At 39.8% G+C, this 16874-nt stretch overlaps 1 protein-coding gene across 1 annotated transcript; it reads right to left on the bottom strand.

Annotated features, from left to right (window-relative positions):
* Window positions 1-761: 761 nt before the first annotated feature.
* On the bottom strand, window positions 762-16025 carry LOC126378130 (cullin-4A). Its single transcript, XM_050026319.1, has 13 exons — window positions 15643-16025; window positions 15420-15562; window positions 12917-13137; window positions 12324-12512; window positions 10799-10945; window positions 8659-8845; window positions 7137-7329; window positions 6573-6874; window positions 5770-5991; window positions 5376-5483; window positions 4534-4704; window positions 3361-3513; window positions 762-2571 (listed from the first exon to the last, which is right to left on the bottom strand). Exons 1-13 carry the CDS (start codon window positions 15887-15889, stop codon window positions 2476-2478), a joined length of 2379 nt encoding a protein of 792 aa, XP_049882276.1. The 5' UTR covers window positions 15890-16025; the 3' UTR covers window positions 762-2475.
* Between the last annotated feature and the right edge of the window lie 849 nt (window positions 16026-16874).

Here is a 16874-nt window from a genome sequence, read left to right as displayed (position 1 = left end):
GAGAAAGAAATAAAACGAAATGAGAAAATTATAAATAAAGTTTTAATTAATCCCTCTTCAAACCGGCAGTTATGGCCTACCAGAAAAAATAAGACCGGTTTTTCATTTGGTAAAACTACGCATAAGGTACGTAACTTCCGGCCAAGTAGTCAATGCCGTTTGAGGCAAATCTACAATAATTTACGCTCTTGTTGAACAAATGAAGCTTAGCGCTGAGATATAAATCATTATATATGATTGGTTCATTATAAATGACGATACGGCTCACCACCTATCACGCTAGTCTAACAGAAAGCTCGCGAAGGGTGGGTGTAATAGGACAATTGGGATATAGTCGTGATCTTATGAGATTCAAAATGGCGGGTGTATCGTAATGAATCCAGGAAAAATGTATATCAAAAAACCGTACCTAAACTGTACTATTCAGTACCTATACTTTAAACATTTGTACCTCCTTTTGAGGAAAGTTATAACACAGGTACACTCGCCATCTTAGTCAAAGTGGCGGGTGTATTTAATTTTCTCCGATATATACATATTGTAGAGAAATTAGTAATTTTCCAAAAAAAAAAACCTAAATTACACTATTCAGTACCTTTGCTTTAAAAGTCTGTAGCTCCTTTATGATAAAATCGAGATACACCCGTCATTTTAACTCTTACGCTTATGAGTAGTAAGTAGGCTTAAACACGCTTCTCACAACTAGACCTTGAGTAGACGGGGATAGTAAGTTCTGTAATGAACCTATATTGAAAATAATGTTCAATTCGATTTAATATTTATTTACTATTTATCTGTCCGATTAGCATATTTACAGCGATCATAGTACCGATTGAATAAGCAAAATAACATTTTCCATTTCAGTCGCTACATGTGGATTATGAAGTGCTTTTTAATTTCTTTCATTAAAGACAAAATTCTCCCATTTATCACAATAAAATGCGAAAGCCGAAATTATTACAAAGAAACAATAAAACAAATGAATTAATTAATCACTCAACAAAAGATACATTTATTTTTAACATTAGCAACACATTTTTCTTTAGGCGTAGTGTTCACTGAACATAGAACGTATGTTTTATAAATTAATTTAGAAATGGAAAAGTCATGGGGGGTTAAAATGGCCACATCGAAGCAATTCATCTAAGAAAGCAATATTGTTATAACAATATTGTTATAAATTTGACATTTGCATTGCGCACTTACTCTTATATGTGCAAATGTCAAATTGCAATAATGCTTTATTAGATGAATTGCTTCGATGTGGCCTTTTTAACCCCCATTAAAGTCAGTTTTGTTGGAAAACATGAACATTTCCTAATTTGCATTTATTAATATTTCTTAAATAATAATAATGCCATATCATACAAGTATTTTGTAAATAATAAAAAAAACAATTCGATACATGTTCAACGAACACCAGGCTGCCATGTGTGGTGCGCAGTGGCTAAGTGTGTGTATGTATTTATGTGTGTTTGTGTGAGGGGCTTTCTTAAGGTGGTATTAATAAACTAATCTCATCTCCGAGACTGCCCTAAAGATCATGTCAATGTGACAGTTCTCATATAAAAACAGAGACTTTAGTATGATCTTGAGGGCACTCTAAGCTGAGATTCGTTTATTAATACCACCCTAAGGGTGGTATTTTAAGTCTCTGTTTTTATATGAGAACTGTCACATGGACATGATCTTGAGGTCAGTCTCGAAGCTGAAATTCGTTTATTAATACCACCCTTAGTCTCGAAGCCCATATACTCGATGTGACATACTTCAATACCGTTGCGTTGCGGTTTTGAACTTGGAAAACGTATTACAACGAAACATGTCTGGCATACTAGATCTTTGGATTTAAATCCAATACCTAACTGTATAGCAGAAAATGGGAAGGTTGTTAAATAAACAGAAAGCAAAGAATAGGGTAGATGACTGGGTCATAGAAAAAATAAATGCAAATCTATAAATGGGTGAATATCAAAATTGGGTTCCGACTTCAGAAAGGATCCGAAAGGATGTCGGAATCCAATTTTTCACGAAAAAATAATATGAAAATTCGCCACCAAACTTGGCACATTTTGATATTCACCCAAATAGATGAACAGAAATCAATATCGTTTTGACTTATTTAGAATTGTAATTATGACGTTTGACCACGTTCATTATATATGACGCAACAGCATAGAATAAAGAATAATACGTATGGAACGGTAACTCTCCGCCCCGTACCAATTCGTATCGGGCGCCGAGCTAGATTTACCTCACCCCCTCTAAGGGGATGAGGAGCCCGTAAACCGCTAAGGAGTAAGGGAGAGCGCACGCTAGCTGTCTGTCTCACTTCTACTTACGCGGTAAGACGGCTCACGCTAAGAACGAGATTTTTGTAGCGTCTGAGGCATGACAACGGTTTCCAAATACAGCACTTTCAAGTAAACGGGCTTCAAGGTTAAGTATAAACCTCGTGTGTTGTATGTGTGTGCATTACGCAACGTAATTGTACTGATTGGGGTTGTCCTTGTCACGCTCCATGTAGTCTCTGTCGATCAGGGATTCTATGCGCTTCTTCAGGTCGGCGGGCTGGAAACAAACAATGGATTACTATATGATTCGGTAAACTTCGTATCACCCATGGTATAAGAAAACCAGGTACGCTCAAAAGTGTCAGCTAACATTTCAAGGTCAGCCTAGCTGACGTCATCCCACCCTGCGTTGCCATATTATGCTGCGTTGCCATGTTAAAAATAAATTTACATTAGTCTTAGATAATTATTGTTGAAGTTAAGCAACTTTCGCAAAGGCCGGATATAGGATAGGTGACCACAAAAAAAAGTTTTCATCTCGAGCTCTTCCGTGCTTCGGAAGGCACGTTAAGCCGTTGGTCCCGGCTGCATTAGCAGTCGTTAATAACCACCAATCCGCACTGGGCCCGCGTGATGGTTTAAGGCCCGATCTCCCTATCCATCCATAGGGAAGGCCCGTGCCCCAGCAGTGGGGACGTTAATGGGCTGATGATGATGATGAATTATTTTTTTACAGAATGGCAACGCAGGGTGAGATGACGTCAACGCGGCTAACCTCGAAATGTTAGCTGTCACTTTTGAGCATACCTTGTTTGCTTATACCATGCTATGAGAAATTTTCTTGTAAAAATTTTCATTATTACATGAATGTGTTTATCAAAACTACACATACACGTTACAAGTGTCAATATTCATTTCACAAGTATATTTTATCAAATCAAATCAATTCCTCTACTTTTTTTGATAAACTTAATGTACACGTACTTGTGAGTAACTTGTAGCTTGTGGTGAGTTTTGATAAACACGGCACAGGTATATATCCTTTTCTCTGTTTACGTTAATTTACCTTGACGGGGAACTTGAGCTGGTTGTACAGTTCCGAGATGAGGAGGTTGTGCGAGAGCGCCTTCCTCATCTTCATGACGCGCACTATGGCTGCGTCGATCTGGTACTGCCGGTCTTGGAACACTCGCTCTTCCGTCGCCTTCTGTTCTTCACTCTGTTCGAGGAAATATACAGATATAATTAGTATTTTTATAATAATACTAAACGGCTTCCGTGCTCAGTGGTTGAGCGTTGTGCTCACGAACCAGGTTCGAATTCCGGTGGGGACAAATCTTAAAAAGTAAGAAAGGGGAGTCTTTGGTGCGATGTCGGTCGGGTGAGAGGTTTTTTGTTTGAATATAAGGTGTAAAGATATTTAATAAGGATTACAGATATTTAAAATATCCCGAGTTATTTCATTATCCCACAATTTCAATGATCCCTAGTTCGGTTAGGACTTCGCAAGCTGATCACTTGATTGTCCTTAGAAAAGGTTCAGTACGATCTACTCTGAACCAGCGTGCGTGTATGAAACGATTGATGAATGTGGAGGAAACAAGAGAAGTATGTCAGCTCTGCTCTGCTTACCCCGGAAAATAACCGGGAAATAAGCGTGAGTTTATGTATGTATGTATTGGCCAATTTGAAATAATCATCTTCAGCGAGTATGACGAGATCGCGTCCATGTTTATTCCCGTTCACCGTTATATATGTCAAATTGGTGGCGCTGATGTGAAAATTCACTAGCGACACCTGGTTTCTTATTTGATTACTTATTTGAACGTCAAGTGGCGTGTTTATTTCTGATATTAGTTAGCGATATCAACATTATTGTAACTGTACTTTGAGTATGTAAACTCTTTCAAGTTAAATAAAGATTGTTACACAAATTGTCACTCGAAAACGCAGAAAAAAGTAATCTGGACAAGGCCTCCGAATCTCGATCTGTCAGTTGGAGCGACGGTTAATTTTCTTAATACAATAGGAAGCTTTTAAAGAAAGTAAAATCGTAATTTAGTAAAAAGGGCAGTTGGAATAGAAGAAGGGAGGACTTATTTGTTTTCAGTAACATTTGTGTTTGATGGTCGAGGAACCCCTGAACGCCCAATATGGATAAAGATAAGACAAGCCGTGACACCCGTATTTCGATATATAGATATAAAGTGGCCACGTGTGGGGTGAGCGGGTTACGTACCGTCTCCTTCATCTGTATCTGGTTGATCTTGATGCGGAACAGCTTGTTGGTGAAGTCGTGGTTGAAGGCGAAGGTGTCGCTGTCGTCCACCTCGCGGCCGCGCGGGCTCTTGCTCAGGACGCGCGCCTTGCCGCACGCCAGCGACTGCAGCGTGCGCCGCGCCTCGCCGTCCTGGGGGGGGGGGGGGGGATATACATACATACTTTGTTTATGCTATGTTATGTGTCGTTATGCCTCCTATCCTGCGTTTGCAACCAGGGTTTATTGCATTATATCGTAAACCGAAACTATACATAGGCTGTTAGTGATGTCGTAACGAAAACTTTGAGGGATGATTCAGACCATGATTCTGAGCTGATATCAAGTGGAATTTTCCGTCGCAAAAGTATGGATCGGAAAATACTTAAAAAAAAACAATCATTTTTGGGTTATGTCTGATTGTTGAAATTTTAGTTCTGTGCAATAAAGTATATTTGATTTGATTTTCATAAATTTTTTGACAGGAAATCCCAGTTTATATCAACTCAGAATCATGGTCTGAATCGTCCCCCTCAGTACTCGTCACGGTGTCGCTAACACCCATACCTACTTGTATGGCTACCGTACGTACATGTACGGGGTGTAAGTGACATCGTAACGAATACTGAGAGGGATGATTCAGCTGATTATTCGGAGTTAATATCAAGTGGAATTTTCCATCGCAAAAGTATAGAATTTAAAATATGAAAAAACAAACTAAAAAAAACACATGTAAGGATAAATTATATGTAAATTACTTTCGAATTTTGAAGCAATAAACAGTTTACAAACAAACAAATAATATAGTTAAAAAGTCAGCACACCTCAATGTTGGTTGCAGTCTTGATGTCCTCGAAGGTCAAGTTGTCTCCGTCGTTGAACAACATCAGCACCAACGCTTGGAACAGAGATACCTGTAGCTCCTTGTTACCCTGGAACATATAATGTTACATTATAATAATAGTTCTTTTATTGTTAATACAGTACTATCGAAAAATTGGAATACTCTTCTCTGAAACATACATCATAAACTCACACCTATTTAAGTAAGTAGACTATGGAATTCCATTTGCTTCGATCCTGACACACTCATTTTGAGTATACCTTGTTTACTCTGTTCACTCCATAAGCAACACACACACAGACAGATACACACACGCACGCACGCACACACACACACACGCACGCATGCACACTTTACTCTTTGTATTATGATACCTGTGGAAAGTGCGCCCTGAGCACGCAGTGCCCCAGCGTGGCCTGCCACTGCAGCTTGCGGCCCGAGTGCTTGGCGAGGTAGAACTTGGTGAAGTGGTCCTGGTGCCGCGTCAGCTGGGCCGGCAGGCGGACCTCCACGGGCGGGTACGTCGGCCAGAAGCCCATCGTCAGGATGTACACCGACAGCTCCAGCCCGCCGCAGTCTTGCGACGCTGCCAGGTGCTGGGGATAATACAAACATTATACAGTATTATTAGGACATCAGTCTTAATGTTAATATCTACTTGATATCTCGACGCGTTCCTGAGAAAAAAGGTTTTGACAGACAGAGAGGACGGACAACAAATTACTTTGTTGTCCTATAAGGGTTACGTTTTCCTTTTGGGGTTCGGAACCCAAAATTTTTATAAGATACACTTCCGTGAGTGTGCGCGGGAACTTCACGAGTTAATTCCACCCACTCCATTCCATCTACGGACAAGTAGGCATCGGCAGGCATTTCACCCTAATGTTGTGGATTTACCACCAATCCGCACTAAACGTTTTGGCTCTTCCTTTTTGATGCGAACAGCAGAACTGGAACTGTCTGCCGTCGTCTGCTTTTCCAGCTCGTTATAATCTGGGAATCTTCAAGGCTAGAGTGTGGGCATTTGCTAGGTACACGTGATCTACCCTAGACCACATGTGAGATTGTGGTCGAACGCGAGCCTATATTAATCAAAATCCTTTTTTTTACCTTTGATGGGTTTGCTCTTAGCCCGACTTACCCGAAGGAATACCTATATATCACTAAACAAACGTACCTGCTTATAAGTAATATTGATATCCTTGGACAGCTCCATGTCTTTGAACATGCCTTCCAGTTTGCACGTGAACCCTCCCCCACACTCTTGTTTCAGCTTGCTGAGCATCGACTTCTCCGCGTCCACGGAGGCCGACTTGCCGACCAGCAGTCGCTTCGCCAAGTCCTTCTTATAGAACGCCTCGAACACATCCTTGCCGTGTATGAATCTGAAGAGGACCATTATCTTGTCTAGTAGGCGTTCTAACTCTTCTTCTGTCGCCTCCTTGTTGCCCGCTCGCAGTTTCAGATCCACGAATTTTGCTGTAACGACAAGAGTTTTATTTGAGAACCCGTGGTAACCCAGTTGGTAGAACGCTTGCCTCTCACTTTGAGGTCAGCACAGGCCGAAACCAACGATAATCGAATTTGTTTTCGAATACATGTTTGAATCATAAATGATTATCACGTGCGGAAGAAAAACATCGTGAGGAAACCCACATTCCACTAGACCATGGAGGCCGTTAAAAATCTGATGAAGTACTTGAATGTCCCGCGCATGCTGCATAGTGTGAGTTAGACGTACCAATAAGCTCGGCGGGCTTGTTCTGCCGCTGGTTGATGAAGTACTCGAAGGCCTCGCGCATGCTGTACAGGAACTTGTCGTTCCTCTGGAAGCACGCGGTGACGATGTGGTCCAGCTGCTCCTTGAACTCGAGCAGCTCCGACACCATGCTCTTGTCGCGCTCCGGCTCTATTACTATCGTGCGACCCTTTTTCTGTTGAGAAAAACAAATGAGAGTCAAAATGGCGTAGCGTTATGTGGCGGACCCAACTAGTTGGCCACCTAGTTCCGCTCACATGCAACAGATGGCGCCACATTCAATAATGCAGTCTTCAAGCAGTCGTGAACCGCGATATCGAAGTTTACACAGCAAGACGCATATATACTACTTCCAACACAACACTGTTACTTACTACTATTTACTACGTTACTAGGGATCGTCGATCCCTAGTCACACTAGCAACTTGTGCTAGCGGGGTATGCTCAGTTCGGTACCCCGAAAACATCCTTTGGCGGCAGCACACCCACGCTGCCAAAGTTATGAATCTGCCTTTCAACTGTTTTAAGACAGTAGTTAAAAAAGGTTATTATAAGGTAAGTGATTATTTAGAAGATATGAATGCATGGGATGAACTGATATTAGGCAGCTAAATTACTCAATTGTATAACAATATATTATGTTTATTCTTTTTTAAAAAAAGAACGTCTAGGGCCCTGTGCCGAGGTTTTTCTTGCAGCTTCTTTTCCCCAGCTATACAGGTTCTGAGAAGCTGCAGTAGTTGTAGGCGGATGAGACGTTCGTTACGTAAAAAATGACGATTCAAAGTGTAACTATGTTACCTATTGAATAAAGATATTTTTGAATTTGAATCCAGATAAAATTTATGTCAAAAAAATATGTGCAAGCTGTTTTTGATTTCTCGCGTCTGCTCACCCCGATAGGGGTTACAGGTTTATGTATGTGTATATTTTTTTTTACCGAAATCATCCTTCAAGGGAACGAAAAGAGGTGGAAAAGGGTGGAGTCGCGGGTGAAAAGCTAGTAAACATAATAAACTTTAAACAATAAAAATATATATTTTTAATACCTATATGTTATGTATTTATTGGTAAGTTGTACATATTATTATAGTTTGTACGCGGAATCTTTTAATTTTTACACATTTCCTCGCCTTATGATTGTCTGGAAAAAATAACTTTGAGCGATGAGGCCGCCATTTGCCATGTACCTGATTCAGAGTCTTTTAAATTGTAAATATTTCCTTTTATTTTGGTGCAATAAAGTATATTATTTGTGGTAGCTTGTAATTGGCCTTTGCTTACTGCTAAGTGTAATATTGTGTGAATTAAGCTGTAAGCTCCCCAAACAAAATAAAAATAAAATATTTGTAACCTTTGGTAAAAATCGTTTGTGAAAGTGGAGGAAAAAAAAACACATAATAACGGGTTCTTACCGCGTTTAAATCAGGCATATGAGACTCCCGATATTTCGACACTGTATAAATCATCAATTTTTTAAAACAATGTATAATAAACATCTCACCTTGATATAAGCATTGAAGTGGTTACAGAGTTCGTTGAGTCCGTCCTTGACGCGGCTGAAGAGCGCGTACAGCGTGGTGAGGTCCGCGATCCGCGGGCCGTCCATCAGCGACTCCAGGCCCTTGCTCAGGATGCCCGTCAGGTGCTCGCTGAGGAGCTGCCGCTCCACCGTGTGGATTAGTTGCCATCTGAGTCAATCAACAAGTTCAAGAATAACTTAACGAAATGGCTTATGGACAAATGTTACTATAATTTGAAGGAATATTTTGAACATAAAAATAAATAAATTTTGTAATTTTTTAATAATAAGTAAATTTTCAATAATTTTCTTTCAATGTACCATTTCTTTATTTTTTATTTTCTTATGTATATTTGTACGCCTGCATGCAGGCCGAACACATCACAACATTGTTATTTAAATTATTTTACCACCTTTATTGTATCTATGTGTTCTCGCAAATAAATTGATTTGATTTGATTTGAGGGATCAAAGATTATGGAAACGTTGAATGATGGAACGGAAAGACGAAGGGTCCCATATACGGTACGATTTGTCTGTACGATCCGTCGCTTCAGACCGATCGAAACGACGAATCGATAGTGTATATCAAGATCGTTAACGATTTACTTCATCGAAGACGATATCGAAAATTGCAACAAAAACCCATGCAATCATGAATATCGTAACGATGAATCGACAGTGTGTGGCTCTTTACGATCAACGATTCGATTTTGTCTCACTCTGACGCCGTTTATTAAGCACGTATTGAATTATTAGAACACGTGTTTATACTTCAGTTTCAAATAATTAATGATCGATACGACCAATCGTTTCGTGTAAGCGTCATTTGCGATGCGATCAATCGTCACGATTTTCATCAGATCGATCGTACAGACGAATCGTACCGTATATGGGCCCCTTAAGGAATCATGCACTTAAAAGTGTAGAAAACATCACCTTCTTCCACTGATGAAACGTCGAGAAATTGCCGATCTGATATTTTTGCTAAAAGTTGCTTGTAATTCGATAGACTGCTCAGAACTTCTATCGCAAATCTCCATCAGAGTCCCTAACAGGACCCTCAGGTTCCACCAACCCCTTTCTCTACCTTCGGCCTCAACAAACTATAGACAGAACACCTATGTATGGCGAGCGTGTAATAATTTCAATAAACTTTGTAAGGAAGTTGATCTTGACTTGTTAACACCGGTTTTGCAGCGGCGAGGAGATTACTCAGTCAAAGGTTTTTTGATGCCTAATCTTCTTTTTATGTTCTTTATTTTAACTTTAATTTGCCTGTGCATAACTCTCTAATATCATATTTACTAGTTTAGGATTATCAGTGGAAACCTGTAATTAGTTTTCAACTGTTATGTTTTTTGTCTACTTTCTGTATTTTATAACTGTTGGTTTTCCTTAAATAAAAAAACCACCTGTCAAGGCGTTGAAAGTTTGTACGAAACTTCTATGCTTAGTTTTAGTAACAAGGTTTCCCTCGAACGCAGTCTCGAATAACAGCAAGTAGATAAATAATACTCGTATCATCATCCCCCTAGCATTATCCCGTTTTTCACAGGGTCCGCTTACCTAACCTGAAGATTTTTACAGAAGCGACCGCCTGTCAGACCTTTCAACCCGCGACGGAAAATCCAGCCCAATACAGGTTAAGGCACATACCTCCGAAAAAGCATTTCTCGGGAATGTGGGTTTCCTCACGATGTTTTCCTTAACCGCTTAGCATGTGATATAATCAATTATGATCCAAACATGAATTCGAAAAGTAATTTGACAATCATTGGTTTAGGCCAGTGCTGGATTCCATTAATTCACGTTTTATAAATGAGCAAAATTAAATGTATATTTTTCAATCTTTCTGAGAGATTTTCTTAATAAGAAAACAGAGAGAGAGGTTTTTTTTCCGTAAGAACCTTGTCCAGATTATTAGTAAACTACAAAAAAAAACAGCCAAATCGGTCAAGCCGTCTTTATGTTATGTCGTGACAATTTAGCCGCCCCCTAAAAAGTGCCGCCCGGGGCGGGCCGCCACTACGCTACGCCGCTGTGCTGATTGGATTTTTCGTTTTTATTATTTGTTTTGTTGTATGTATTTTTGTATAGATTGTATATGATTATAACATACTTGGTGCTAGGGTCGAGGTAGTGCAGCAGACGGTCGTTCTCCTCCCGAAGCCGCTTCTCGACGTGCGCCAGGTACGCCGGCACGTCCAGCTCCCGCATCAGCCGCTGCCCCTCCGCCGCGTACAGCCGCTCGGTCGCTTGGAGGAATCTGGTCAAAAAAATACCACATAACAAAAAAAAAAATCCGCAACCAAATCGGCCCATCCGTTTTGGAGCTACGATGGCGCAGACAGACAGACAACGGGATGAATCTCATAACACCTCTCTGAATCGCGTCGGGGGTAAAAATAGATGCTTATGCTACCAATCGACTTCTTCTTCTATCGTGTGGGTTGTGAAGTGGAGTACCAACCCCAACCTCATCAACCCTGGTGTCAGGGTTACTATTGAGCCGCCAAAGGCCCCTGACATGGCTCATGTAACGACTACTTACTTACATCAGTAAGTAGTAACCGCGACCAATGGCTTAACGTGCCTTCCGAAGTACGGATCATCTTACTTTTTGGACAATCAGGTGATCAGCCTGTAATGTCCTAACCAAACTAGGGATCACAAAGTGACTTTTGTGATATGTCCCCACCGGGATTTGAACCCAGGACCTCCGGATCGTGAGCCCAACGCTCATCCACTGGACCACGGAGGTCGTTATGATCGTCGATTGATCGACGGATACCGTTCGACTATCCCAGTAAAAACTATCGATCGACGTCGACTAATCCATTCTATCATCGGTCGATTGGTCTGGTAGAAACTATCGATCGATGTACATCGACTGGTTTGTTAAAAGCGCTTACGTGGTTTTAACTAAAAGGCTACGATATATGTATAAATGGTATCCTGTGACATAGTAAGGAATAATACTACGTATAGAACGGCAACCCCGGCTAGGTATACCTCACCCCCTCGTACATAGTTTAGACTTGAATCGTATGGTGTCAGACGTCACACACACAGATGCGCGTGTACGATAATGCCAATATGTAGTGTCTGTGTAAAACTAGGTTGTTTGTATGACGTGTCCGGGGTGTGGTATAACAAAGGTAAATGTGGGGGAAGTAAACCAGTTCATATGAACACCGGCCAATTCAACCCGGATATTAGTCGCGAAGCTTAATTTCCGAACAGATTGCAAGTTCACAGAAGGTTAGGTAGGTAAAAACAGCTGTATCTCCTGTTAAACATCAACAATAGTTTTAAGTTTACGCGGTTATTATCATAATTAAAACACATAATAACGGGTCCTTACCGCGTTTAAAATGGGGATATGATACTCCCGATATTTCGACACTGTTGCATGTGCCATGATCACGGGATGACCGATGAGATTGGAGTGGAGTAGGTAGATCCATAATTTTCTACGGGCAGACATATCTGTCATATCCCCATTTTAAACGCGGTAAGAACCCGTTATTATGTGTTTTAATCAACAATAGTATTTACTTTGTGTGTTTAATGCTTATGCTCAATGATTGCTCAAATATGCTCTTTCAGCTGCCTAGTAGCTGCTGTTTGTTGCAATAACGTACTTGTGTTCAAAGGCATCCTGGTATATCTGCAGGTCGGAGAGCATCCTCAGCAGGCTCTTGAGCAGCGAGATGTCGACAGCGTCGCCGGCCCGCTCGCGCTCTATCAGCATGAGCAGCCCGTCCACCGTGCGCGTCTGCACCAGCGTATTTAGAGCTATGTGGTGCCTGAACAGGTCCAAACCCATGTCCCTGGAAGTGGAAAGAACCACAAAATTCAAATTCAAAAAATATCTTTATTCAGTAGCTCTTCTTCTATCGTGTGGGTTGTGAGGTGAATTACCAACCTCATCAACACTGGTGTCAGGGTTATTATTGAGCCGCCAAAGGCCCCCGAAATGGCTCATGTAACAACTACTTACTTACATCAGTAAGTAGTAACCGGGAGCAACGGCTTCACGTATCTGCCGAAGCACACATTCAGTAGGTAACATAGTTACATTTTGAATCGTCAATTTTTACATAAAGAATGTCCCATCCACCTAAAACTACTGCAGCTTCTGACAACCTCTATAGCCTTGAACTGCAAGCAAACTCCGGCATGTTTAACCAGTAGACCGCGGAGGCTCTTGTAAAACCAAAGGAGTAAAATTTACCAAATAGAGTGTATGCTGGGGTTCTGCAGCACGTAGGTGCGGTCCAGGTAGAGGAAGATGGAGCGGATCATGATCATCTGGCGGCAGTGCGCGCGCCAGCACTCGTCCATACGCTTCAGGAACACCTGCCGGTCCATGCTCTCGCTGAGGAACTGCTCGATGTTGGCCTTCACATGACCTTCCACCAGGTTTGTCAAGTTCACGTACAGTTGAGACGCCATCTGAAACGTGAATGCTCTTTTAAAATCCAAACGCCTCGTCGATTCTGCCGCGAGGTTCAACCTTTATATATTTTCTTGACATATTTGACATTATTTAACTATAAAAAAAAGGAAAAAAAAAGTAAAAAAGTTTCATCTCGAACTCATCCGTGCTTTGGAAGGCACGTTAAGCCGTTGGTCCCGGCTGCATTAGCAGTCGTTAATAACCATCAATCCGCACTGGGCCCGCGTGGTGGTTTAAGGCCCGATCTCCCTATCCATCCATAGGGAAGGCCCGTGCCCCAGCAGTGGGGACATTAATGGGCTAATGATGATGATGATTTTACCATATATAATTGCTTAATACGCTTCAACATATCTGATCTGAGGAAGTAGACCAGCTCCCTGCCAACACCGGCTCACGTAGTAGCTATGGACCTCCTTTATTCACTGTTTATATTATTCACTGACATTGGTACTGATTTTAGTAGACACCTAATTTTATTTTAAGTTTAACCTGTCGTTTTCTTATCAGCCGAATAGAAAAGAGATGGGTAATATACATGCAATTCTCAATCATAATTTATGGAATACATGAAAATTTGAGGCAGAAATCATACACAACAGTTTTAAATAAGGAACTTTGGCACTGCCATTGTTTTCTTTGCAGAATAAAATCTACTGAATGTCATCTGTCATCAAACTCCTACCCTTATTCCACTCTAAGTGAGGTTGGCAAAAAAAGTAAAGTAAAAAAAAAGTATTCCTCTTCCATTGATTTCTGTTAGTTGTCATCTCAGTATTCACGCCTTTCACACACATATCCTTCTTCAGACAATCTATCCACATTTTCTATTGAAAATAATGTTTAATTTGACTTTAATGAATGTGCTAACTAAAATCACATTTATATTTCATCTCAGTTATCTTAAAAACAATGAAGCACCTAGATTACCGCGGCTTCGCTCGCGTTAAATTAGGGGTAACACAACCGTATAGGGTAAACGTTTCTTTCTTTCTTTCTTTCTTTCTATCCTAATGTACCAACTTTTAGGTGCCTACCTTGAAACCTGCATTAAATCAAATAAAAAAAATTGTCTCTCTTTGAAGGCCTTTCAAATGGAAGGGAAGGAGGAATCTCCATAGGGAAAGGGGGGTCAGAAAAAGACAAAAAATACACTATGTCGCTCTCCATCACTTATTATCATCACTCATTATTATTAAATGCAAGTTCTTAAGTATATAATCTAAGTATTTTATTGCATTTACTTGTTATCAATAGGCACATTGTGAATTATTATCATGTAAATTTAAATATATAAACAGTATTGAAACGGGCATAATTCATGTTTTGTTCACAACAATGTAAACAAGATAAGTCCAAATATGTAACATAAACATGAATTATGATTATGAGATATTGATTAGCACAGACAGTAATTAAGTAAAGGTTATGTAGGAGATATTGCTGTATAGCAATTAGGTTGCCACTTGTAACCAATGTTGTAAGAGCAAAAAAAGAGTTTTTGCATTCCAGAGTATTGTAAAATATTGTACTAAAGTATCTTTTACTATTTATTGATATGACAATTCTTTAGGTGTTCCTACATACAAACCTTTCTGGTTTTTTTTTTGTGTTTTTGTATATGTTTGCATAAATAATTATATAAAAAAACAGATTTAAAGAATAAGATTGTATTGTTTTGGGTTCTTCTTCTTCTTCTATTGTGTGGGTTGTGATGTGAATCATAAACCTCATCAACCCTGGTGTCAGGGTTATTATTGAGCCATCAGATGCCCCCGACTATTAGTACTAACAAACATAAAATACTTTTTGAATGTAAATGTGTCATATTGAATTATCCGGGAAAAAGTTGTCCTGTAGACAATTAGCACCATACCCCAGGTGACAGGTTCCAGGAAAGAAACTCCAGTCCTGCATGGCTGCCTATTGCTCAGTAAGAATAGTGTGGGTCTCCTGTTTGCATTTATCTGTCAACATTGTCTATAAGCATACCATAAACTTACTTTGCAACTTTCTAATATTCGAAAGACATAAATAACTTTATATTATAGTCAGTTGTTAGAAGTATAATTTTTATGTTAAATTTGTTGTCATACTTTTTTTACATATTCTTAAAAATGTGACATTTATCAATTCATAGATCACAAGCAATGTTTACATTATATTTTTTGCAATCTACCTGTATATTACTGTAAAAAAGATTTATAATGTAATTTAGATTAAGAGAACCATTTACGCGAAATAGTTGGCACGTAATCAAGGTTCTGAAGTCGCTCACCTTATGACTGCACATGTTCTCAACTGCCTGGTATAGTTCCTCCAGGGAGTACGCGATTGCCTTCGAAGTCTGGATGGCGATCACCGCCTCCCGAAGCTTGCTCCATGTCGTCTCTTGGTAATTCTCCGGTAAATTCGGCTTACCTACAAATAACACACATTTATCACCTTCAAAACGTCACTTAGGTTATGATATGACGACTCAGAGAAAAGCGTAAACACACTTTTGAAATTCTTTATAACCAGTTTCTTTGTCGTCGCCCCCGGCTTGTTCATCGCTGTGGAAGTCAGCTTAACGGTTCCATTAGAGTTCGGCGTTACTAAGGAAAAGTTTGATTTCTTCTCATTGGCACTCATTTCGTCGGTTTTTGCTCTTTTATTGCACTGTTCGCTGTTTGAATGGGAACGCTTTTTACACTGATTATTTCCGCCCTCCTCGGCCAAAACTGCCGTTTTAGCTAGCCCCGACATGAAAGCATGATATGGCCGCAGCCACAACACTAAGTTTATGATTTTAACAGTAACTAAATTACAAAATACAAATAAAAATAGATGAAGTCAGTCAACGCAATGTACTCAATCACGAATTCACCACCATTATGATAAGTTTTTCTAGAATCTCGACAGAGGGCGCTTTTTAGCCACAACTGTCAATTCTAGAAAATAGTGACGCTCTATAAATAACTGTTATTGCACAAGATAACAGTGATTGTAGTACGTTATAACTTAGTGTTTCACAGAAAAACACTAGATGGCGTTGTCGGTTGTGCGCAAAAGTTGATGTGAATTTATTTCACGCTTGTAATCCCTTACAGGGTAGACGAGAGTAACGGAGAGTGTCATTTCTATACGCAGTATTATTGTTAATTTTATGACTGTGATCTGTGGCTGTAGGTGATGTTTTGTTAGCCTAAATCTGCTTACCTATATGGGTTGTTGGCGTGAGTTACACGTGCCTATCGTTTCTCCAGAAACAAGTACATACATACTATTACATACGTACGTTCCTACATAAACTTGCGGACCTATCCCTAACGAGGTAGGCAGAGCTATAAGGGAGGTATACAGAAAACAATTTGCAGCCGCTTTTGTTTGATACGATACAATGCGTAGTAGGTTTTAAGACAGTCGATAGCTTTATTTGTACTGTTTTGGCGTATCGATTTATCTTCCTTCCAAGTTGCGTATTGAGACAACTGTCGAGACGAACTTTATTAGACGTTTTCACGTCTGGCTTTGTGAGACTTTAATTAAATGAAACAAATAGGTACCTAAACTGAAACTTATTTTTGATAACTACATACTTTTAAAAATCCGCTATACTTTTTATTTTGAAATATACTCTCACTTTTTATTTTCTGTATTTTTTATGAAAAATAAACACTTAACTTACATACTCAACAGATGCTACGCATACATATTTTTGATATAAATCAACCCCTTTTGTCACACCATG

Source organism: Pectinophora gossypiella, chromosome 2 (assembly GCF_024362695.1).
Source record: "Pectinophora gossypiella chromosome 2, ilPecGoss1.1, whole genome shotgun sequence".
In the NCBI taxonomy this organism is placed as follows: Eukaryota; Metazoa; Arthropoda; class Insecta; order Lepidoptera; family Gelechiidae; genus Pectinophora; species Pectinophora gossypiella.
This window is presented reverse-complemented; position numbering and strand designations above follow the sequence as displayed.